Source organism: Lampetra planeri, chromosome 21, assembly GCF_965212315.1.
Source record: "Lampetra planeri chromosome 21, kcLamPlan1.2.h2, whole genome shotgun sequence".
NCBI classification, from domain to species: Eukaryota; Metazoa; Chordata; class Hyperoartia; order Petromyzontiformes; family Petromyzontidae; genus Lampetra; species Lampetra planeri.
Genome location: NC_136127.1, coordinates 10118963 through 10144965, shown reverse-complemented (window position 1 = coordinate 10144965; position 26003 = coordinate 10118963). Strand labels below are relative to the sequence as shown.

Genomic DNA, 26003 nt, shown 5'->3' with positions numbered 1-26003 from the left:
TTCCTAGCAGTATAAATCTCGATTTATCCTGCCCGCGTGCATCAGCGTGATGATGGTGAAATGTCCTCTCGTGGCCGAGTTAAGACAGCAGGAGCTTTAGCCCCGTGTGTGTGTCACGTGATCACGTTGTGTGTGTGTCACGTGAGCACGTTGTGTGTGTGTCACGTGAGCACTTTGTGTGTGTGTCACGTGAGCACTTTGTGTGTGTCACGTGAGCACTTTGTGTGTGTCACGTGAGCACGTTGTGTGTGTCACGTGAGCACTGTGTGCGTGTCACGTGATCACTTGGTGTGTGTCACGTGAGCACTTTGTGTGTGTCACGTGAGCACTTTGTGTGTCACGTGAGCACGTTGTGTGTGCCACGTGAGCACGTTGTGTGTGTGTCACGTGAGCACTGTGTGTGTGTGTCACGTGAGCACGTTGTGTGTGTCACGTCATCACTTTGTGTGTGTGTCACGTGAGCACTTTGTGTGTGTGTCACGTGAGCACGTGTGTGTGTCACGTGAGCACTTTGTGTGTGTGTGTCACGTCATCACTTTGTGTGTGTGTCACGTGAGCACTTTGTGTGTGTGTCACGTGAGCACGTTGTGTGTGTGTCACGTGAGCACTGTGTGTCACGTGGCCACTGTGTGTGTGTGTGTCACGTGAGCACGTTGTGTGTGTGTCACGTCATCACTTTGTGTGTGTGTCACGTCATCACTTTGTGTGTGTGTCACGTGAGCATGTTGTGTGTGTGTCACGTGAGCACGTTGTGTGTCACGTGAGCACTTTGTGTGACGTAGCAGCGGCTGCCTTTATTTTATTTTTAAAACGAAGCCGACGCTAAGAGGCTGCCACCAGAACGAAAACCGCCGAGGCAAAGTTTATCGTGTGAGTTGAGTGTCGCTTATCGTTGTGTGTGTGCCCCCTTTGTCAATGTTGATTGTTAGGTTTTTTAAAACAACATTTTGTTAATTTGTGTTGTTGGGGCCCAGTTGAGGCTTTGAAGCCTGTGGTGGCTGCAAGTCTCGGATTGCCTAGGCCGCAGTTTCGGCTCGTTATAATTATGTAACGATATTAATAATAATAACACGGTGTAATGCCATCGTTATTTATCGTTAACATCGGGAGGCTGCCGGTTGTTTTTTTTTTTTATAAATTAAAGTTATTTTTGTTGGCACGGCTCAAGTATAATGTTTGGTGCTTTGTGTTTACATTGTAATCGCGCGTAGCTAACATACTGTTGTGATTACCGTGCCTTATAATGTAATAATAATCATACTCTTAGGTTATTTCGGTAAAGTCACTTAGGTAAAATAATAATAAAATGACAAAATAATGAATGAAAATAACTAAATTAGTTTTACTTTACCGAAAGAACCTAAGAGTATGAATCCTTGCAGTCACGAAAGCTTCAAATCTAGAAGTAATATTAATCGTCGCGTAAGTACCATTATTGACGATCTTGTTTAGTTTTTTTAGTTATTTTTTAAATTATTATTTTGACCATCCGCTGTTGGATGAATGTGGTTGTTCACGGGGGTCTTGTTCCTTCACCATACTTCACCACGCTGGTCACTGCAATTTTTCCTTTCAAGTTGAGGAGATTCCCTGACCGGCTCGCCACTGATGTTAACCGGGTTCAACCCCACAGTAATAGTCATAGTATTACTCAGTTAACATTAGCATTGTTTGTTGAATTAAACTCTTTAACGATCGCTTAAAGTGCACGCAAATCACATAGTGGACACGCGTGTAATATTTGTGTTTTTTTTTATTTGGTTGACAGCAAGAGGGCATGGCGACTAAAGCCATTGTGCTGTACTTCTATGCGCCCACTTGTCTGCTTCCCGCATTCAAACCGCACTGACCAGTGCGGTGAAGTATGGTCAAATAAACCCCCAAAACGCACGCGGTGTGGGGAGGGGACTCGTACGGCAGTATATTTGCAAAGAGCAGTGCCACGTACACTGGAATTTAAATCAATATCTTTGTCAATTTCATAGATGTTCAATACTGTATCATCGATATTGCCATGATTTACAAGTAACAATACCAATATTCTTGGTTCTTTCGGTAAAGTCACGTAGAAAGGAAATAATAAAATAATGTAAATATAAAACAATATGAAACAATATATTATTTTATTATTTCCCTTCTACGTGACTTTTACCGAAAGAACCAAGAATATGAATCCCTGCAGTCACGAAAGCTTTAAATCAAAATTTAACAATACCCAATTCAGTTTTTTGACCAAACCATTGCTTATGAAGCAAAAATAGTTGTACTCTGATTTGTTTTTTACATGGTTTAGGACACGTTTCCATGAATGCGTTGTTTGTTATCTGTGATTAACTTATTGGCGGCAGCTTTTGGAGCTGTTCATCCAGCATTGGACTCATCATGGCTGATGATGGTGATGGGTCACTAATTTGGAGAGCCGTGGTTAGCACGCTGCACTCGTAAACTTGGCGACCTGAGTTCAATTCCTGATCGCTGCTAACATCCGTTGTGAGCCGATACCGAGACCCCCCCCCCCCCCCCCATTAACTCGAACTGATCAGCGTGGTGAAGTATGGTTAAACACCCCCCATGACTTGGCATGGGGAGGCCTTCACCCATTATTCGATTGACGAATGGCTGCAAAATATATTCGGTGGACTCTTGATTATCCGCGTGCGGTCTATCCGATTTACGGATTAACTGTGCACCTGAGATTTTTACATAAATTAATAACTCATGGATTTTCTCTTAAGCCCAAATTAATAATCTAAGAACAGTTATACATTCCTTGTTATTCTTGGCAATGTTTATTATAAGACACGTGCTTAAACCGAACAAATATGTGCTCCGGTTAATCTGAAATCCACGTTATCACCTCTATAGTACAGTAGTTGCATATCTTTACAACAGTGGGCGGAGTTTGATTTTGATTGGCATGGCTCTGCTGTCCACTGAGTGGGCCCAGTCTTCTGGGCGGGATCAGGGAAGTGTTATCACTGAACACAATACATTCTTTATTACAAATGTTTGTTTTGTTCATTAGCAAACTAAATTATCTTAACTTAAACGTAATTTATACAAATGTTAGTTGTTTATGGCATGGAGCTCCGCGAAATTTTTTTTTGGATTATCTGCGATTTTTAATGATCCGCGGCCGTCCTCGTCGTTAGCTCAGATAATCGAGTCCTGTATGTATATTTAAAAAAAAAGTGATTTACCATTTCTAAGGAATTAATATGTTATTTGGCAGGAGAGGAGGATGAGGAGGAAGCAATGGGGCAGGCGAACTGCATCTGCTCTCGAGGAATCTTCTCCATCGACGACAAACGCTACTTCTTCATTGAGCAGCTTGGCGAAGGGTAGGACATTGGTTTTTGGAGTACCTGCCAAGCTTATACGAGCTGTAGACAACGTGGTATTCATACCCAGGAGCGCATGACATTCGTAAGTCGACGGTGTTAGATTGCAGATAGGATCCTTGAAGTTTGTTCCCCTCGCTTCGTCATGGATAAGTGGAGTTCTACTGTATCATAATTATATCAAACGGATATAACTATAGGCTACAAACTCAATACTGAGGCTTGCAGCATTTCACCTTGTTGAAGCGAGAAAAACGCACACTCAAAAATACCATGATTTTTGTCCAAAACATTGTGGGGTGTCTCTTTGCCTAAAATGCCGGAGGGTGTCCATACCACCACGACACCCACAGCGTCTCTACCACATTTTTATGATGGTACTCCCAGCAGCTGGTATCTAGCATAGTTTGGTCGGTATGTGCCCTGGTGCGAGGAATCAAATAGGACCCCTGTCCATTTTTAGAGCCTGGTGCTTGTGCCCCTCTGGTCTGCGGGCCTCCGTGCAGTTGCAGTGCCCACATATTCGATAGCTAAGCTACTGCCCAGTAGTAGATCTCACTTGCAAAAGAAGATTTTTTGTGACAACGGACTGTTACCTGATTAAATTATTCGTCGCGGTTTAACCGAGTTGCGGATTAACGTTGCTCATTCAGCATTTTGTGCAAGTGTTGCTTAAATTATTTGCTGCGTCTCCTTAATATTATTGCTACGCATCAGAGGTGGGACAAAGTCATTGTTATGCAAGTCCAAGTCGAGTCGCAAGTCATCAAATTCATGACTCGAGTCTGACTTGAGTCCAAGTCACATGACTCGAGTCCACACCTCATAGGTGGGACAAAGTCATTGTTATGCAAGTCCAAGTCGAGTCGCAAGTCATCAAATTCATGACTCGAGTCTGACTCGAGTCCAAGTCACATGACTTGAGTCCACGCATCAGAGGTGGGACAAAGTCATTGTTATGCAAGTCCAAGTCGAGTCGCAAGTCATCAAATTCATGACTCGAGTCTGACTCGAGTCCAAGTCACATGACTCGAGTCCACACCTCTGCTACGCATTGTCCCAATGACTTTAATAAACGATAAAAACAGACGACGCAATCCCTATCTTCACCCCAATTCTATGGAGGAGAACCATACATGTGTTTTAACAACCTAATTTTCATGTTTTGAATTATCTGTGTCTTTATTGGGTTCATCCCTTCCCTCCATTACTGTCGTTAGGCGAGAGTTAACTGTCCTGTGCAGACGTTTAATTTTTTATTACTTTGTCTCAATGGACTCATTGAGACAAAGTAACTTTTTTTAAACGGAGGCTTGGGTCACAAAGCAATGCAGTAAATGATTTATATGTGAATTTAAAAACGTTTAAAATTAAACATGAAAGAATTAACACTTAAGTATTTTATTCAAATAAAACAGAACAAGCAATAGTAATGAACCAAGCTTTTGCAGTAACTTGCCAAAAAGTGGTCCACGGTGATCTTTTACAATCTAAAGCTTCATAATATAGTTTCTTTTGGTTAGATCGAGTAAATATAAATGTGCCGTTAAACCCGCCACCACCCAACACAGCCCATTAGTAAGGTTTGTCACTTGAACAGAACGTGCCAATTCATTACTAGTACAGCACACCGGTGTGTTGGAGAGCAAATCAACAACATTACAATCCAACATCCCGGTGTGTTGTACCGGTAACGAATTGGCACTTTTTGTTTACGTGACAAACCTTACTAATTGGCTGTGTTGGGTGCTGGTGGGTTTAACGACGCATTTATATTTTCGCGATCTAACCCAAAAACCTATATTATGGATCATATTAGTCGCGAAAGCCTTCGTGTTAATATAAAGATTGCTTGGCAAGCCACTAAATTGTAAGTGTTGTTTTTTCTTAACACTTAGTAAAAACATTTGTATTGAAACAAAAACAATGCACCATAATGGCAAAACCTGAAGTTAAAACGAAAGTGTACGCCTAGGAGATAATTAAAGCCGACGCTTGGAATTTGAAATCGCCTTGAAAGGTGTATTTTCTCACTTAAAACGTGTGCTCGCAAACCGCTGTGTGCTTTTGCGAAATCTGTTCAATTTACTGGAGCTCAGCAGTTGGTTCTCAATCACGAGCGGGACAATTTAGAATCAGTTCAACCGTAAATTTTGTCTAATCTAATTCTCTTCACCGCTGGAGGTAATCACGGTTTTCTCAGTCGCTTGGAAATTCAAGTGCACGGGTAGTGAGCATGTGCGTTTCTTAATTTTCACAATCGCTTTAAAATTGGTCTGAAACTTTTCTTTGGAAAAAGACAAGGTAAATGGTTACTGTTTACTTTTAACTTGGCCCCATCAGAGAAGTTTGTTGAGAAATGTATGCGTGGACATGCAGCAATTATGGAACTTTAATCTAGTTTTTTTTGTAAGGGCTTTTTATTGATCCAACCACGGGGGGAGAGGGGGGGGTGATCAACTTCCGTGACAGGCGAATGGTGTTGGAACTGTAATTTAAAAAAAAAAATGTTGCCATGCATTTAACCAGTTGGGCAATGATGTGAGTGCTCTGGGCCAATGTTTAATTTGTTTCTGCACAGCCAGGGACTGTGGTGTCAAGTGTATATTGTGGCATTGGACTGTTGGGGTTTGGTGGGCGGACGGGCGGGCGGGCGTGTAGAGATGCTTACAAGACTGCCTTTCATTCAGGGCAAGTGGTGTTCGAGTGTAAATAGTAGGGGTGTAACAGTGCATCAATTAATCGATTATTAATTTTACTCTTCTGTTCATGAACCCGCACTGACCAGCGCAGTGAAGTATGATCAAAAACCCTACATGACCGACATGGCGTTGGGGAGGTCCTAATCAGTTGGTAGATTAGTGGATTGAGAATGGCTGGAATTTAATAATGTGTTTTGTTTCATGGGTAAACCTTGATATCCTGCAGCCACTAGAAGCAACTGCATTCGCAACAATGCCAAAAGAATCGCTTATTGAGTCAAATCGCAGCACTGAATTGAGACAATTCATCTTTGTACTGCCCGGAAATATGCTGATCCTTATGAATGAAAGCGTGTTTGATTCGGAGCTGATGACCCTGATCAGTCAAGCCGGGGCGATCAACTTTTTAAATCCTTTATATTAAGTTCGCTTGCTTGCTTAGGACCGTGCAAATCTTTCGGTCGTTTTTTAACCCACTTCTTGTGATCCCATCGAGCTGACATTTTGCACACAGACTCGTTGTGCGTGACAATGTTCGTGAAAATTTTTTTCCAAAATTCTACACTGTTTAGGGAATTTTTTTAAAATATTTATTTACCAATTGGTTAATGCTGGCACACAATCAACTGACCCATAGGTGGCAGCCATCTCAAGCCAGAGGACGAGAGGACTCTAGCCGCCACTCATATAAAGGATTTATAGTGAAAAACGTTGTTTTTACGGGTTAATTTTTCCTAACTGAGATCTTAATCGGGCGTTTAATTGCCTCGAGCAGTTCACACGTGAAGACAATGTAGCCCAAGTTGTATGACCATGCCCCAATGTTTGTTATCCAAGAATCACGCAAAAAATAACATCCGTGTCGACTACACTGTTCAGAGGCCCTTGCCAGTGAAAGAAATTACTGAGCTTGTGAAGAAATAAAAAATAATTTACATCCCTTTGTCAATTCACCGATGAATGCAGGCCTTTCCAATGCAGTGTCAGTCGTTTTACCATACTTCACCACACTGGATAGTTGGTGAAAAGGTCGGCAGGGTGGGGCCACTGATGATTATCAATGCTAGGCGTTGCTCTCCACCGCTGACTCAAACAAAATAAGTGGGTATATACTCTTTGGTTTTTTTGGTAAAGTCACGTAGGGAAAAAAATAAATAATAAACATTAATAATAATAAATTATAGCTTCCGTCTATAGCTTCCGTCTTCAGGTGGAACCGTCACAGCACGCTTGCTGTATCAAGTAGAGAGAAGTCCCAAGAGACCCGACCTTATATATACTGGTTAAGGGGGTGGAGGAGCCAGGGTGGGCCACGGGAGAGGAGTTGTCGTGAGATGGTTAGGACGTCTGCTGCTTGTTGAGGTATATAAGTGGGTATATTCTACAGACGGGGCCCATCAGAGGGCAGAGCCGTGCTTTGAAAAGCGCTTCTCCTCTACCCGTGGTGACGCCGCCACCTTTCCCAAACAGCGGCTTCAGCTACGTGGACCTGGTCGAGGGGGCTCACAACGGCCGCTTCTACGCGCTGAAGCGCATCGTGTGCCACGATAAGGACGACCACAAGGGGGCGCTCAGGGAGGTGGAGATGCACCGCGCCTTCCGCCACCCCAACGTCCTCCCGCTGGAGGGCAGCCGCGTGGTAGAGCGGGGCCCCAAGTGCGAGGTCTGGCTGCTGCTGCCCTATTACCAGGTGCGTGCGTGGTGTGGGGGGGTTGCCGTGAGGCTGGGTGGTTTGTGAGCGGGTGGGGTCTTTCACAGGAGAGCTGAAAGGAGTTCAAATGAGCTCGCAAACTAACACCTTTGTTAAAGACCCAACCCATACCTGTGAAACCCACACGGTTTACCCGCATTCTTGTACAGGGAATTTTATTTTTCGGGTCCATACGCCGTATAGCCATTTCAATACGGGCAGCAGAGTCGGGCTTGTTAAGTATATGCTGCTGGATTTACCGTGTCTTATTGTTTAAAGTGCTCCATGGAAATTTCGCAACCCAGTACAATTTACAACGCAATACACTGCACAATGGGTTTGGGTACAGGTTCATTTAACGAAGGTTATTGCTGTACATTCCAACTAGAATGATGTTTCGATGGTTTCTATTTTAGAGAAAATGCGAGGAGGAAGAAAGTGGAGAGGGTTGAGAAGGGATAGGAATCAGGGGACACAAGCTGGTAGAGCGGCGTTGGTTTGATTGAGTCGGTATCTAGAGGGAGTCGCTCTGCCAGCATGAACCCAAGTCTGTATGAATGTAAAGAGAATGAGTAATCAAACTGGGTTGTGGTCGTTACGGCTGGGCTACATTGACAGGAATATCTATTGTTGTACTGTACTATGTTCCCAAATGTATGCCCTTTCGCCTAAACCAACCTTCGCGCTTCATTGATCGGTGTGGCGAGGTATGGTCAAAACACATTCCTGCGGAGGGAGCTGGTAGGAACGTTGGGTTGCTCGGTTAATGGCCAGGGTCAACGGCGGCGTGGTGTATTCCGCAAATATGCCCGACTGTTAGGGCGGGCACAAGCCGGCGTGAGTAGGTTAAACGTTGAGTTTTATAAGGGCACCACGGGGTGACCAGCCCCTTCCCAACCAGCCCCACCCCACCCACCCTCCCCACCCAGACCCTCCCCACCCAGCCCCTCCCCACCCAGCCCCTCCCCACCCTCCCCTCTCCACCCAGCCCGACCCCTCCCATTTTTGGATGCACGGCGGACGGACGGAGACAATAATCCCCTGTGGGCTGGTGGAACCAGGTGGTTCCTAACAGTATAACCCCGATGGTTCACACGCCACGGATAGGCCCTCATCCAGTAGTGGATTGACAAGGGCTGTGCATACGTACATACACGTGCCGTTGAATATCATGAATTGTCATATAAGGTACCTAGGAAAGTGTACATATATGGGCCTTAGAAATGTCTAATAATTCTCATCAAGTAACGGAGCATCCCAGGAGTGAATCACGTGAAAGTCCGACAATAACCTTATAAATTGTTCTCAAGTATCAAAAGTGTCTGGTTTTTACTGAATGTGAAATCAGTCAACCCAGAGGTGGGGGAGATTATTCAAGAAAATTCTGGCAGTAGAAGGGTTAATCGGAGTGGTGTTTCTATATTCTCTGGCTTAGAAGGTTCAGCTTTTTTCCAATTGCGTTAAAAGCTGAAGTTGGAGGTGTATAATATAACCGGGTCTGTCTAAATCTTTCCTCCTGGACATGGGCGTTTCAATCGACGCTCAGCGTCCAATCTATATATATATGCCACTTTATCCGCTGGCTGGAGTTTAGAAAGTAAGGAGAGAGAAAATGTTTTACCGGAACTGTACGCAAGCTGATTGTAAAACAAAAAATACGCGTGGAGACAGAGAATGGAGTTTGTTTACTGCTATGGTAACACTGTTTATACGAGCGGTGCTGTGCACCAATTGTAAGATGTGCACCAGCAATAACATGAACACTGAATTTCGTACGTAATAATATTAATGTTTAATTTATCTATCATCGTTGGTTCAAATTACATCTCACACTTGCTGTGGAAGCACAGACAAAGCTGGATATGCAATCTGGCAGTGATCCAGCTTTGTGGCATAGGCCCTCAGCACGTTGGCACAGGGTAGAGGGAAGTGGATGAAGAGGAAGAGGCTGCAGAGAATGTCTGGATGACATGAGAGATTGGTGCCAGAGAGATGTGGCATAGCCTCAGCACGTTGGCACAGGGTAGATGGAAGTGGAAACAAGTGACAACATTTTGCGGTGGACACCTACGGGCTTTTTTTCCCGTGGAGTTTGATGATGCTGATGATGACAAGTGTACTATTGTGGTAAAGCTGAGATGGACCGTGACATGTTTGTGTATACCTTCCAGAGAGGCACACTGTGGGACGAGCTGGAAAAACTCCGCAACAAGCACAGCTTCATGACGGAGGAGAGGATCGTCGACATCTTCCGTGGCATCTGCAGCGGCCTCAAGGACATTCATGACAAGGGCTTTGCGCACAGGTCTGTATGCTCATCGGCAGCGTCATCATCATCGGCAGAAATGATCAATCCAGCAGTGGAATTGATCATTGGCTGATGATGGAGTCGAGCAAAAACACCCTTTAGAGGGGCTTTCTAAAGCTCCCTCTGGTGGGGAGGCCTTACAGCCAGCAGTGACATGAGTAGGTCATTGCAGGGCTGCGCCTTTGACTTCACCGTGCCGCCCACATCAAAATTGGATTTTTTTTTTTAAACGAGTTTTGTCGTTGACACCGTGAACTCTGAAACAACGGAGGCATTGAAGCAATCCAGTGCGCATCAACTGAAGTCACTTCCTGGCTAACCAAACTGGACACAAGACTGTTATGTTGCCATTCATTTCAGCCATACCCAGTCATCCAACCTTTAGAACTGCTTTTTGTGTTTCGTTTTTTGTCCTTCCCCCACACCTCTGATTAGCAGCACAGGTGGCTACGTACGGTGCGAAAGAAGTTGAACATACTTACACACAGCCAAATTACTCAATTGGGACAATACAGAGCAATCATCGCCCCCCCCCCCGCCCTTACCGGCAGACTGCTGACCCAGGTCACTTGCAAAATGAGACTATCCTGGTCACTTGAATTCTCGCCTGGTCAAAACAAAATAAGCGTGAACCTCGATGCGCAAGAGGCAGAGGTCGCAAACGGTTTTTGATTCCTTACCCGTACCCGGCCGCACCAGGGTCGCAAACGGGTAGCCGTGCCCGACCCGATACCCGGCTACCCGTACCCGGCCGGGTACGGGTAGGGTACGGGTATCGGGTACCTGATTGTAACCTCTGGGATGAAGCCATGTGGCAGGCGCGGGTGGGTTGATTCTAGGAACTTGAATTGTGAGAAGAGACAAGACGTTGGGAAATGAGTGACAAACAGTTACTCACCAGTGACTCACGGTCTACCCGTACCTGTAACTGGCCGCACCAGGGTCGCAAACGGGTACCCGTACCCGGGTATCGGGTAGGGTACTGGTATCGGGTACCCGGTTGCGACCTCTGGCAAGAGGCTGTGGAGCTGTTACGGCAACGCGCACATCTCTGTCATTCTGCAGAGACCTGAAACCCACGAACGTCCTTCTTTCCGACGAGGACGTCCCCGTCCTCATGGACCTCGGCTCCATGGAGAAGGCTCGCATCGAGATAAAGAACTCGCGGGAGGCGATGGCACTGCAGGTGACGCAAACGCACCTCGTCGTCCTTCGTACCCATGGGAAGGGCTAGACGCACGCGGTACATGTACCCACCCGCGTACCTCGGCTTCCGCGGTACGGTCGTACTGCGACATTTTGGACAATGTAAGGTCAATGGTAAGCACGTCACCCGTTTTGCTCGATATGAATTTTTTGCTTTTTTTTTATTTAAACGTGTGTTTTATTGCGAAATATGTGCGCGATAATAAAATAATGAAAGTTACATATGAATGGTTGCCTTACCCACGGTCTTGCTTGTTTTCTAGCAGCACAACTTTTAAGTCGGCCTTAACAATGGAAGTGGCTCATGTCATTATATATGTTGTGTGTAACCGACCACGTTGTGTGTTATACGCATTTTAGATGATCAAGTTGCAGTTTTGAGAACACTTAAGCCAGGATTATTTGGAGTAAAAAAAATTACGAGTAATATTTATTCACAGATGTCCAGTCGAATTTACAGTAGAGCACAAAAACGACAATTAAATAGCGAAATACATTTACACGGTTATGGGAAACTGATATTGTGATAATTGTCATATTGTGAAAATGTATGCCGTATCGTGTTTGTTTCGGCAGAAATGCTACGGAGACTCTAGTTGATGTGTGGAGCATGCGAGATCTTGTGTCCAGAGATGTCCCGTATCTAGATTACATGTAATTTAAGTCTATATAATGTCATTACATTTGTAATTTTTTATTGGTAGCTAAATTACACAGCTCAAAGTAATGAGTAATTGGCATCTAAATTACACCAGACACATTTAATTGGCAATTTGTATATATATTACATTACGTCACTGCAGTCATTTGTACTTTGAATATGTTTTTCCCCGCCTCTGCCTCCTTCAACTTGTGTCTTGCATTTCTCGCCGTGTGGGCGCACGCACGTGTGTGTGTGTGCATGCGCGCCGTGTGCAGGATCGGGCTGCAGAGCGCTGCACCATATCGTACCGTGCCCCAGAGCTGTTCACCGTTCCGAGCCACTGCATCATTGACGCACGGACAGACATCTGGGTCCGTATCGCACACTCGCAGACAATGAGGCCTTCCCCCGCACCTCCGATTTGCGCGCTCGGCTACGTACGGCGCGGAAGACGTTCAACACACCACGCACGTTGAGGACTCGGAATAGCAGACTGACTGTTTCGTTTCAGCCAAACTATGTTCAAGCACCACCACCACCACAACATTTCATAAAAAGGTCGTCCAGGGGCTTTGTGTGGCCACGTGATTGGCAGCAGAGGGCAGTGCAGAAATAAATCCGTTGTTGTACTGTACGTCTCTGCTCTCGCCACATCTACGTTCCCCGCCTTCAACAACCCCTGCTCACCAGCGTGGCGAAGTATGGTGGCCACGTAACCTCCACGACCCACGTGGGTCGTGAGGAAGACCACGTCTGGGCACGAGATTTACAAAAAGGCTGTGACGCGCACGTACGCGTCAATCGTCTGGCTTGTTTGAGCTCGCCCGTCTCGCGTTTGTTTCACCACCGCAGTCCCTGGGCTGCGTGCTCTTCGCCATGATGTTCCTGGAGGGCCCGTTTGACGGCGTGTTCCAGCGCGGCGACAGTGTCGCTCTCGCGGTGCAGAGCAGCGTCAACATCCCATCCAGCAGCAGGTGACGACGCCAACAACGGGCATAACATCGTAGCCATGATGTTAATAATAATTGCAGTAATACTTCGATTTAAAGCTTTCATGACTGCAGGGATTCATATTCTTGGTTCTTTCGGTAAAGTCACGTAGAAGGGAAATAATAAAAGAATAAAAATAAAACAATTTCCTTCTTTGTGACTTTACCGAAAGAACCAAGAATATGCAGTAATACTGCATAGGTTTTTTTCTGGTTGGGTCGTACAGCTCTCCGATGTTTTTGGTCGCATTGTGCGAGCGTGTTGTTCGACGCGACGTCCGACGTTTCGCTGTGGGTGCTGGCGGCTCCATCAGGAGCGAAACGTGGGACATCGTGCCGAATAACAATGACGACACGATACAATACGGAAACGCGCATGAGAACTGCAGTGCTGCTTTATTAGCTCACTGTCAGTGTAAGTATTCGACATTTCCAGACACTTCAGTGGTTTCATGTCGTCATGACTTCCTGAGGCTAATCAATTTTTATTCCTCCCCGTGTAGCTGGAGTGCATGTCACCATTCACTCCCCACGCAAAAAAAAAAGTGATTTATAGACAGCGAAAGGTGCGATCGTGACGAGAGGGTAATTCCAGCCGTCATGCCGTGTGTGTCGCATCCAATCCCCGTTGCTCCCGTGTATAAGGGTGAGGGCTTCGTGTGTTAGACCACCAAGATTCAAAATTGACCGGAGTATGTTCGGCAGCTGTAGGACAATTAGATGATTAGGCCGTGCCAGATTGTCCCCACAGTGATGAAGGGGAGGGAGGGCTTGTCCAAACAAAGCCCCTCTGGGCTCGCAAGGCAGGGGGTAAGGAAATGATGGCTATGGTATCCAACAAGAGGTGGAAACGGCGAACTGTTGACTCCTTGTGGTTGAGATTTTTCGGCGAAAATTGGCAGCAGTGCCCTCCTTGCACAGCGTTAATGCACACATCGCGCCGTGCGCTGCGATGTAGGTTATGTTTCACAGCGTATTTCCAATTATAACCGGAGAGATTCTGTCATGTGCAACTTATTTTGTTTTGAACCATATTCATAACATCCTCAATGCATTTATTCATTTTTATCATCTCCATGAGTAGAATAAGGTGGTTACTTTTGGAAGGAAGGAAGGATATATGTTTATAACCATTCCATCGAAGTTTCCAAACGACTTTAATTGATTGAAGAGAGTGAGCAAAATGGAAACATGGCGATTGTGACGGTCACACAACAGGTCACGTAATTTCTGTAAAACGTACAAGCCCTTTAATTTTCAATCACGCCCTCTGCTCTCACGGTGGACGTCCAAGGTCCTGTGACGTCGTTCGCAAGAGTATGCCACTATGTGCCGGCGTCAATGGGTCCAACCAACACTGACAAATGAGAAAAATTGCCCCGCAGAATTACACTAAGTTGGGATTATACAGAGACCCCACATAGCTTGGGGCCATCGTTGGCGCTGGATTTGGGTCGTTTTCCAGCTTGTCTGTGGCTTCCTGCCCTGACGAGCTGGGTGGAGTTAATGGTGGGGGGGGGGCCCTTTCGTGAGTAAACCGTTCTGATGCTCTGAACTTTGATAAAAAAAAATTACTCAACTGCTAATCTTCACCGCCAAGACACCAGCCTCACCAGTCGAAGGGAATGTGTGAACATTTCACACCCTCCGAATAGCATAGCACCAGCTGTGTGAGAGTGGGTATAGTGAGCATTGTGAACTATGATATTCTACTCATGCGCAAGTGCCAGCTCGATAGAGCCTGAGTTGATGGGCATGCGGCGAAGACAATTTATGCTACCGAGGGTATGGATGGTACCGAGGGTATAGACGCAACCGCTGGTATAGATGGTGCTGCTGGTATGAAAGGTTACCGCTCGTGTTGATGCTGTGGCTGGCGTAGCTGCTACTGCAGACCTACATGCAGGCGGCTTGACCACTTGCATAGCGCGCTATGGGTCTCCGTGATTGGTCCCCATGAATGGTCCCTGTGATTGGTCCAGCGAGCTGACTCCCCGAGTGGATCACATCACGCTAATGTCGAGTGTAACTTTAAGTACATTTCATGTAATCGTCTGCGAGAATGGCTTTTTTGTTGTTGTTACCACGTTAGCAGAAGCAGCACAGTCGTGCACTTAAGAAAATAAATATTGCTCTTGCAAAAATGGTTATTTTATGGCACATTTGGAGCGGTGCAAACACGCGAGCCAGTTGCTGAGCGGGCACAAATTAGGCTTAATTTCCACTCTTTTAATGCCTCATTTCACACGTGTTTCAAAGGGCACTTTGTTTAAAATTGCACATTCTCCAGAGTTTTACTACACACAATTGCAAAAGTGGTGCTTTTTAGTGTATCCGAATAAAAGATAAGGCAATGACGTCCCTCTTCCCGTGTGATTAGAGAGGCAAAGGTGTTAGCGAGGGCATGTCGCTTGAACGTGATGGCAGGTCGGACGATAAAGTCCTGTTTGCAAGCATTGGGCACATTTTAAGTGAAACAAATAAGAATCGTAATCGGTAGCGTAGAGAGCTAATGGACAGGTATTTTAAAATTATGAAGACAAACCCATGGCCAGTGTAAAGGGTTAACAGCCAAGTATTCACATTCCAGCGGCTCGGGGAATTGTCCCAATTCAGGGTGGCGATTATTTTTCATTACTTTTTTTTAATCATCTTCTTTGTTTTGTTTCCAGATCGTTCCCTTTTGTTTTTGCAGTTTTCCCTCGCTCCATTCACGGGAAAAATAACTTTCATTCATCTATAAAATCAGCCGGAACCTCCAGTAAATCACGTGACTTCTGAGTAGCCACCCCGACTGTGAATCCCTCCCCCTCTCCTCGCCGCCCACTGTGAAAACAGCAGCCGCAGCAGCAGCGTCAAGATCCTGATGTAGCCTCCCCATCATTTTCACTCCTGAACCCAGTGCTCCCGTTTCTCTGTTCGTTTCTCATCCTCTCATTTGTTTATTAGTCTCATGTTTTGTTGTCTTCACTTCCTGTTCCTTTTTGAGTTTCCATTCCTTCTCTCCTTGACTCCACCACTTCCCTTCCCGTGGTGTGCGACCATGGCTACGAAGCTGCCAGTTTTTTCGTAATTTATCAAAGAATCCAACACGGATGATTCTCTGTTTAAAAAAAAAATATATCGAGCACAAGAAACATTTTTAGGGTGCCTCGTTATATATCTTGTTTTAATGCTTTGATGTATTCGACGGGGTGGGTTGCACGGCGGGGGGAAGGGGTTAACCGATGGTCGTTTAACTCCGCAGGTATTCACAACCTCTGCGCACACTGCTAACCTCGCTTATGGACGTGGACCCCTCGGAGAGGCCCACGGCCGACGGCGCCCTGGAGCAAGCGAACGAGCTGCGCGGCGCCTTCTCTTCCACGCACAACACGGCCGTCTGAGTTTCACAAACCGGCCGCCGCTCCCAAAGTGGCTTTCCGGGGAGAGTTTCAGGAGGCCGAGCTTGCGTTGACAAAGAGCGCAAGCCAGCCGTCTCGTCTTCCCACGGCTTCAGAGCACCGCAACGAGGGCGTTGTCGTCGTCATCGTTGTTGTTGTTATTCAGCCTCCTCGCTCAGATGTTAACTCGTTCAACGCATTCCACACGACGACGACAAACCTCTCTTCGTTACTCGGCGACGGTGACGTCGGCGCAGCGCTTGTGTCAGGCGAGGTGCGTTTTGAGGCCGTGCGAAGTGGCGAAGGTTGGCTGGAGAGCGCTCTTATGTGCTATGCTGGTTATATAGCATTCCACGCACAAACACAACAACTTTCCATCACTTGCCAGTGATTGGTGGTGACCACACCACGGTACCTCCTTGTGTGAACGCTAGGTGCATGTGCACGACCCGTGAAGTTACAAAGGTTATACACACAAATGCACGTACATTTGTCAAAAGCAGAGGTATCACCGACGGCTTAAATGGACTTTTGGAGCAATTGCTCTCATTGAACACCTGCTAAGGGCCGGGACATCAACCCGAGCTGATGGGTGGTTAGGTCAGTACGACCAGTGTGTCTGCAGCGCTAAATGTAGACACACTGCACCAGGTATGCATTTTACACTGAGTCAACCCAGGTGGGGGACCACGTCCAGTTTTCCAAACCGGTTCTGTCACTGGCTGTGTGTGTGTGCGCGCGAGAGCGAGGCCAGGAGTCGAAGCCAGTGCCCGCTTGGGATTGTTAGTGCCGTGTGATCACGGCTTTGTCACCGTTCCCTCTGAAATGCACACATGCTCTCGCGTGCTTGTGCATCGAAGCTGATGCACAGCGGGATCGTTAAGGGGAGGAGCATTCGTGTCAGAGGTCGCAAACGGGTTTTGATTCCTTACCCGTACCCGGCCGCACCAGGGTCGCAAACGGGTCCCCTTACCCGGCCGGGTATCGGGTAGGGTACGGGTATCGGGTACCCGATTGCGACCTCTGGGATGAAGCCATGTTGCAGGCGCGGGTGGGTTGATTCTAGGAACTTGAATTGTGAGAAGAGACAAGACGTTGGGAAATGAGTGACAAATGGTTACTCACCAGTGACTCACGGCCTACCCGTACCCGGCCGCACCAGGGTCGCAAACGAGTACCTGTACCCGGCCGGGTACGGGTAGCCGGGTATCGGGTAGGGTACGGGTATTGGGTACCCAATTGCGACCTCTGATTCATGTTCAGTCGGGCGCAACGCCTGGACCTTGGCTGCTACTGCCCTGCCCAGATGAACGTAGAAAGGGGGCGAATTACAAGTATGCTTCTTTTTGTTCGTTTGACTCTTGCCTTGTATTATCATTAGTATATATCAGACATGGTTGTTACTCTACTGGTGGATGAAGGCCTCCCCAAGTTGCGATGGGGCCGATGAATTTGGGGGGGGGGGGGTGGGGGGAGTTCAATTGTTTGTGGGTAACGGATAAGAGGACGACAACTTGAAATTGCACATTCTCTGAATATCGCGACAGTGCTGTCATGCGATGTCACACATTTAACTAAACTTCTGAGCTTCATTTATAACATCTGTAGTTTAAACAGGTTCTTACATATGCCTTTCTGCACATTGGTAAATATGTTTCGGGAGTTCCCCCCCCACCCCAGCAATGCCGAATGCATTAGCAGCATAACCTCTCTGGGATTGTCAAAGGAGCTAACCAAAGGAGGGTTTAATTGGGGGGGGGTGGAGGAGGGGGGTGTCTTTTGAGTGACTGATCCTAGCGAGACTCGGCACATCTTGAGTTTAACGCAACCAGCTGGCCGCATTCACTTGCTCCCTTTGATTGCCATCCTATGGGGCATGAGTCCCCGGCATCTTAACGTGCAACGTTCAATACAGGGACTCCGCAACTTACCGACATTCGACTTACGACCTTTAAGAGATACGAACAAACCTAGTTGCCTGTTCGGACCGAGTGGCGTAAGTTTAACCGCCGCGCAATAGAAGGCGGTGGTGGCATCTACATCTGCAAAAGATGAAGAACCAGTGGCATCTACAGGATATTATACAACGTTTAAAGCCATTGCCCGTGTTTAGTGGACACGCCGTACGGCGTGTTTGTAATCGACAGGAGTAAAGTTGGACTTGCGAACAAATTGACTTACGAACAGGTCTGGAATCTAACTTGTCCGTAAGTAGAGGAGTCCCTGTACCAAGGTTTTTGAAGAGTAGTTCTTGTATATGTGCGTACTTATTTTTACGCGTATTTATGCAAAATATCGCATTCTTGTCCACGTGTCAGAAGGTGAAGTTGTGAAGCGTTCCAGTGGTATTGATATCATGGTCGTGTTGTGGACATTGGACACCGTACATTAAGAGTGGTATCCAAGATGGTAACGTGCAGCGTTTGATACCAGGTATTGAACATGTCTGGTCTTTACACATCCACCCTTTTGTTGAAGAAAAATAGCATTAATTTCCACACGTGTACTGGTAACGTGATGCAGTGTCGAGTGGTGTTAATATTATTGAGTGCAAAGACTCCTTGTATAGTGATTCCCAGTGTTTACAGGATCAATAGATCGACTTTTTTGCGTACGTCTACTGTGTTTGTGCAAGGCCACACTGACCTGCTTAGTGTAGCTGGTAAGTAGACTATTGTGTAAGGGGCCATCCATTTAGTACGCACGCAAATATCTGACAACTTGACCCCCCCCTCTCCCCCGAATCCTATAGAAAGGCCGATATTTAATCAACGCAGAAACGATCAAGGATTAATAATATTAACATGTTTCAGCAAACAGTCCACCGCCGGCTGCATTAAAGAATTAAGTTGTGTACCTTGGCCACTTATTTTGCTGAGCTGCGTGATAGTCACAGTCAGGGGTACGGTGACACACGAGTGACACCTCTCCCACAGTCCCACCTCTCCCGGTAGTGCTTGTCGTCTGACAGCTGAAGAAACTGAACTGTGGCTCATTTGAAGGCCGATGTAGACATTATTATCGAGGTTTCACCCCCCCCCCCCCCCCCCGTTTCCTATGCGTACGAACATTGTCAGTAGACCCCCCATACGCAAGCGTACGCATTTTAGTTAACCACCCCCTTCCCTCTCCATGCGTACGTACTAAATGGATGGGCCCCTAAGTAGACGAATCTGCGTTGGTGTAGGTGTACTGCTGCTGTTAATGGTCTCTCTTTGCTGTGTGCCTTTTTTGGGGTTTGTCTTTGTTGATGTATGTCCTTTTCCCCCACCCCGCATGATGCATTCCACTGCAACTTTAATTTGGGGAGGGGAGGGGGCGAGGGGGTTCAGTCTGAAATGGCAACTGAAAGTCGGAACGATTTTCAGATGCACCGTACAAGAGGTTATTCTAAATAAACTTCACTGTTTTCACCCCAAAAAAAAACAGTCTAGAGCAGTGGTTCAAACTTTGACTGCAGCCTTGCACCCCTTTGCTTCTCAATCGTAAACAAAAAATACGTAAGTTTGATAAAAACAAAGTGGTTGTACTTGCCAGTATTTTGTGTTTCGATTATTTACCTTTCTCAAGAAAATCTTGCCGAGTTTCGCACCCCCAGAAAGGACATCTCGTACCCCCCTAAAGGGGGTGCGTGCACCCCAAATTAGGAACCGTTGGGCCGGAGTAACCAGAGAGGAACGACGTCGTCAAGCGAGGTGCTGCTGCGCTTTGCGTCTCTCCCGACGGCGGCTTCTGGCCCCCACGCGGCCGCGTTCTCGCTGTGCGACCTCCTGAAGAAGCGTGTGGAGCGAAACGTCGGGACATCCTGCCGGAACAGCGCGCGGCGACGTCTGCCCGAAAACATTTCGTAGAGCTACACGCAAAACCGTTGTGTAGATTTGGACTTGTTTTTTTTTTTGGGGGGGGAGGAGGGTGGTCGCCCCCCACTATCGATGCTCGTTGTTTTTGCCACCTGTGCCCGATGGCAGCCAAAACTGACGCCACTGAACAACTCTTGCAGTGGGGAGGGGGGGGGGCTTTGAGCGAAGCGGCAAAGCCAGCGGACGGGTAACTCCGCTCGTCCCGAACTCCTCTTCATCCGCGTGTGGTTGCGGGCGGGCGGGGGGGGGAGAATGAAAAAGGAATGAAACGGAAGAGTCCCTTTATTGTTCAAATTAGAGAGCGAGCGAGAGATATTGTAAGGGGCAAGGTGAAGACGGCACGACGGATTCTCGCATTATTTGTGCCGCGGTGGGGAAAGCGTCAATAACTAAACATCTCTCTCGTGTCCATTGATGGAGAAGAGTTCGCATGGTAGAACGACGTGGAGTTGTTTGGCGGGGGGGGGGGCAACGGCTTGACCACGCGTGCAACAACGGAGCTTCTGCTTTGGCTAAATCAGAATTCCTGGAGCGCGTTTGCTCTCAAAATGCGGGGGGGAGGGGGGTGGGGGCTCGTTCACGGTTAGAGTTTTGCCCTTTTTTAAAATATATTTTTTATTATATCCGCTTTAAAATCCAGTTATTCCCGTGAAGACGACATTTAGCCCATTTTGCAGCCTGTAATGCGATTTATATCGAGATATCTTTACTGATGAAAATAAGCAATGACGAAGAAAGGTGTACGGGAACAACAACAAAAACGCCCCCACACATCACCGAAACCACCAACAAAAATGTGTGAAGCGTGCAATCCCGCAGGTGCCACCGGGGACTGCCTGCCACGCGTGATGTGCCTGCGTAGCGCCGAGACGCGGCTAACGACAAGTCGGTATTGCTTCGCACGCTGTGTTCAATTGTCAAGTCGCACGAGTGGGATTTTTCTGTAAACAATATATTTATCGATGGATGCCACCCCCAGCCTACCCCCTCCCTCCCTTTTTTTAAAACGATCAGACGAGAAAGATGCTCAGTCTTTCGGCACTTTACTTCGGTCATCATGTCGTTTGTTTGTATTTTTTTAAATCAAAGATTTAATGCGAGTTTCCCGTGTAACATTAGTCCCATTATGTGTTACGGTGTTCATAGACACCAATAAGAAAACAATTCACCCTCAAAATACCCATCACCAGATCCCCTGCTGCTGCGCTACCAGCACCATAGCGGCGAAGGCACCTGCCTGACCTCCCTCCCCTCCCTCCCCTCCTCTTTTTACCATTCTTTTATTAAATTTCTTCTAAATCCCTAAGCAAGCTTGAACATTACAATAATTAAAAAGAACATCAGCTGCAATACACAGTAACTACTTACTGCAGATCTTGTGGCATATCAGGTGACCAAACACAGCACTGAGTAAACAGCCAGCACACGGGGATGGTCGGTACCCAAAACATGTAGTACCTAGGTAAGCAATGGCAGTGAGCACACCCTCATGGGGAGCCAACCCGACGCCAAACAGTCAAAAAAACTAACAAAAGAAAAACCCCGCGGAAAGTACTGCTCTCTCTTTTCCACAAGCAGGTACACAGCATAAAAATAAAATCTACAAACATTCTCAAAATTCGGCGCATATACACACAAATTACATAGGATCTGGTTGTTGTACATTAGGTCTACTCAGATTATATTGTCCCCTGTGATATAAAATACTCCACTAATATACCAATTGCAACAGGAGACAACCGTAGCTCAAACTTGGGTTTACTAATTGGGTATGCCCTTGAGAATTAAGTCATCATTCAAGGATGTTGGCATCTAGGATCCCATCTTATGACTGGTTGGTTTAGATGCCTTTACTTTGAGTAAGTCCAGGCAAAGGTGGCAACTCCAGCCTTTCCCTGGGTACTCAGACATGGCAGGGCTGAAACAATACATGTGATAAACACGGTCGCAGACATTGCAAAACAGCAGCTGGTCGTCATTCTCATCGGCGCCGCAAATGTTGCAGCGCTTGCACTCAATGCACTGCCAACGGTAAGTCTTGATGGCGGTGCTCATGTTTGAAGTGTACTCCAAACAGGACGGGTGTGCAGAACATCCACAATCGGAACAGGAAACCAATTCTTCCGATTGTCCCGTCTCCTTGTTCTCCAAATCGCAGTAGTTGCTAGGGTTTGCCTTGTCCTCGCCCTCCTCATCCACTAAGCGGCTGTGCGTGTAAAGACAGCCCGGCCCAGGGCGGTTCTTGTACCGTTCCAGGCAAAGGTCGCAAAAGTCGCGTGCAAACGGCTTGCCTTTATCCTCCTGTGCTGCTGCTTCATTCTTCTTCCTGGTCCCCGCTGCTGCCTTGCCGGGGTCCTGTTTGGGCTCCTCCGTGCTCTTGGCTGCTCGCGTTTCCTGGGTGCCCTCGGCCCCCTCGCTGGGCGCGTCGTCGAGGTCTGAAGTGCGACCCTCTTCACTTGTGTCCTTCGCCACTTCGCAGATTGCGGTTTCCTCCGCTTCCATCTCAGGCTCCATATTTTCATCAGGCGTCTTGCGCTTGAGCTTGGTTCTTGCACGGGGCTTCTTCCCTCTGCGTATCCCACTTCTAGGGGCATCTGGGATGGCGAAGACCCCGTCCTTGCCACCAGTGCTCTCCGCATCTCCCCCAGGCGTCGGTGCGATGTCCGACTCCAACTCTGGGAGATCTTTAAAGGGACTGACCTCATCCCCACTGGTCTCTGGAGATAATGAAGCCGAGTCTTCCGTAATTTCCTCTTCAGAGGTCCGGCTGTCGATGATGACTGGGTGGCTGGCTGAGCCTCAGTCTCCATGTCAGTAGCTGGGGTTGGAGCGGGGTCTACCGCCACCTCGTGTGATCTCCGTGGTGAGGGACCCTCTCCTGAGTCACTTGCTGGGTGTGCCTCTTTATCACCCTTTTCCACCGTTGTCTCGCTGGTAGATTGGGCATTTGCTGTCATCGGACAGTGTTTTTTAACATGCCCCTCTGCTTTGCAAAGGTTGCATTTTAGCACTTCCTTGCAGTAAAACAGCCTATGGGCCCTTCCTCCATTCATGACCACAAAGGAGCCCTCTTCAAGCTGCCCATTGGGCACCAGCATGTAGACCTGCCTTCTAAAAGACAAGACATGCCTCAAGGCAGGATTTTTGAGGCCCAGAGGCACACGCTGAAGGTTGGAAGTCAGCGTGCCCAACTTAGCCAGGTGATCTTGGATGTCTTTATCGGGAATGTAGGGGGGGACGTTGGATACGATCACGCGTACCGACGGTGATGACATTGGCTCCAAGGTAAGGTGCCAATCGCCAACCGTCAGCCCCTTCTCCATGGCGGCATTTGCCACCTTTTCAGACTCCATGAAGAAAACCACTCTTCCGCTCACCTTGGAGGCGTACCTTATCGAGCCCCCTGGCACGATGGCGCGCAGCGCATCCACGTAAACTTCAATCGGAACATCGTGAGAAGCCGGGCAGCGGATCCCAGCCTCCCGTGGAGGCTCTGGGTGCTGCTGCAGGCGCCTTGCAGACCCCAGAGACGGGTCTTGCGTTGGTGCGGTAGCTTTCGCGTACGTTGTTGCGGGTCGGGTGGACATCTTCACGTGTATGAGATGTCACACACAACTACGAAAGCAAACCTCTCTACTTTCTAAAGTCAGGAAAAAATTACCAAAAAAACAAGAAACGTAACAAAAATTTCATATAAAGATGGTCAAATCTGTGTTATGACCACCTTCTGCTGATTATTGTTACTGCTGCCCACCCAAAGCTCCCCTGGAGAGAGTACAATTATTTTAAGTCTTTGGTTTTTTTTTACAAGAGGAAGAAAAAAAACGAAAACGTAGGAAAAAAAGCACACCAATAAAAATAAAAAAATGTAAACACGCTCGCAGCAAAAAAACAAGAGGGGATTCTAAAGCGGATGTCTGCCCTGCACCCACACCGGCCGGTGTGGTACAGTGCGAACACAGGTGTGAAACACGTGGGAGCACACCAGACAAAGGAACGAAAAAAGACACGAAAAAGAATCACAAAACTCAAAGATTACTAAAGGAACTCAAGATCGAAACGAAAGCAAAGAAAAGCGTGATTATGAAATCAACTATCAAAATAAAAGTAGAGGATTGTGCAGAAAAACAAACAAACACACCTTTCCACTGCAGTGAGCGCAGCCGCGCACTGAACAGTGAAAACAACAGCAAAGAACAAAGAAAGAAAGAGAAAGGAAGTCTAAATTAACAAACAAACTGATCACAGATGTGTATAAAGCAAGACACTTACTGTTGGTGAAAAGAAATCCCAAAAAAAGGGTGAGAAAAATAAAGTTTTTAGAGGTAAAGGCAGGAGCCCTGGGTGAACGCGTCTCTCTCCCCTCCCTCCCTCCCCCCAAGCCTCGTCATATGCAGGACACGGTATATCCACCCCCGCATTATTTTCGAGGGCACCCGTGGAGATTTCCGCGAGAATTCGGTGCCATTACTTTTGAATGATCTCTTGCATATACCCGGATTGACCGTTGGGGGAACACTTTGCGAAGAACGCAAATCTGATTGTGCTCATCGTTGGCAATGGCAGTGCACGAGGTTTGCTATGTTTGAGCCCATCCATCAGTTTGCGTTGCTAGTTCGATTTCGGGCGTTGGGTGTTTTTTTTTTCCCTGCGCGTTTGTGCGATGGCGAATGGAATTCTTCAGCGAAGAGATCGAGAGATCTCCACCGGCATCGAATGCACGTGGGTTACGTTGCACTGGACGAAACTGGCTATTGAATCTACAATAAAAAAATATATATATATTAATTCGAATTCATTCTTTAGTTGCTTACATTTCTACAGCCGGTATGAAGGAAAATAACACATTCCTGCGGAGGGAGCTGGTAGGAACGTTGGGTTGTTCGGTCAATGGCCATTGTCAACGGCGGCGCGGTGTATTCCGCAAATATGGCCGACTGTGAGGGCGGGCACAAGCCGGCGTGAGTAGGTTAAACGTTGCGTTTTATAAGGGCACCACGGGGTGACCAGCCCCTCCCCACCCAGCCCCCACCCCTCCCACCCCCCACCCAGCCCCACCCAGCCCCTCCCCACCCAGCCCCTCCACACCCTCTCCACCCAGCCCCACCCCTCCCATTTTTGGATGCACAACGGACGGACGGACACAGTAATCCCCTGTGGGCTGGTGGAACCAGGTGGTTCCTACCAGTATTAAACGGCCCACAGAGCAGTCTCCCAAGAGCTCAACTGTTTCAAACTCCTTTGTTTGGCTGCCTGCGATCAAGCTCGCTGAAGCAGAGGGCAGCTCGTAGTTGAGAGCAGGGGTAAGGGCAACGTTTTTTTAAATCCTTTATATTAAGTTCACTTGCTTGCTTGCTTGCGCGCTTACGACCGTGCAAATCTTTCGGTCGTTTTTAACCCACTTCCCGTGATCCAATCGAGCTGACATTTTGCACACAGACTCGTTGTGCGTGACAATTTATTTTCGTGAAATTTTTTTTCAAAAATTTTACACTTTTTGGAAAAAATAAATTATATTTAATTACCAATTGCTTAATGGTGGCAGGCAATCATCTGACCCATAGGTGGCAGCCATCTCAAGCCAGAGGACGAGAGGACTCTAGCCGCCCGTTTCAAAGACCAATGTGGGCTGGCACGCATATAAAGGATTTATAGTGAAAAACTTTGTTTTTACGGGTTAATTCTTTTTTATTTTGCCCCTTCATGAGTATCAAACAGGACTTTCAAATTGATCAATTTGGCTGGCCACGCACGAACGCGCGCCTCGGCCTTGCTCACGCCCACGCTCTCTCGGACGTCGGCTCGCGATCTCCGAGGTCGACAACATTTTCCGCGAGGGTGCTCGGAGCGATACACAAGTATAACCCGTAAAAAAAAGTTT

The 26003-nt window shown here is 47.2% G+C and overlaps 2 protein-coding genes across 2 annotated transcripts; one reads left to right on the top strand and one right to left on the bottom strand.

The window, feature by feature from the left end:
* The first annotated feature begins 713 nt into the window (after positions 1–713).
* On the top strand, positions 714–19791 carry STK16 (serine/threonine kinase 16). Its single transcript, XM_078603956.1, has 8 exons — positions 714–870; positions 3233–3341; positions 7514–7733; positions 9905–10038; positions 11107–11227; positions 12166–12261; positions 12743–12864; positions 16127–19791. The coding sequence occupies exons 2-8, from the start codon at positions 3256–3258 to the stop codon at positions 16263–16265; spliced, it is 918 nt and encodes a 305-aa protein (XP_078460082.1). The 5' UTR covers positions 714–870; positions 3233–3255; the 3' UTR covers positions 16266–19791.
* Positions 19792–21390: 1599 nt separating this feature from the next.
* LOC144724791 (uncharacterized) lies at positions 21391–23709 on the bottom strand. The gene is made up of 2 exons (XM_078604179.1): positions 23286–23709; positions 21391–22914 (listed from the first exon to the last, which is right to left on the bottom strand). Exons 1-2 carry the CDS (start codon positions 23707–23709, stop codon positions 21935–21937), a joined length of 1404 nt encoding a protein of 467 aa, XP_078460305.1. The 3' UTR covers positions 21391–21934.
* Between the last annotated feature and the right edge of the window lie 2294 nt (positions 23710–26003).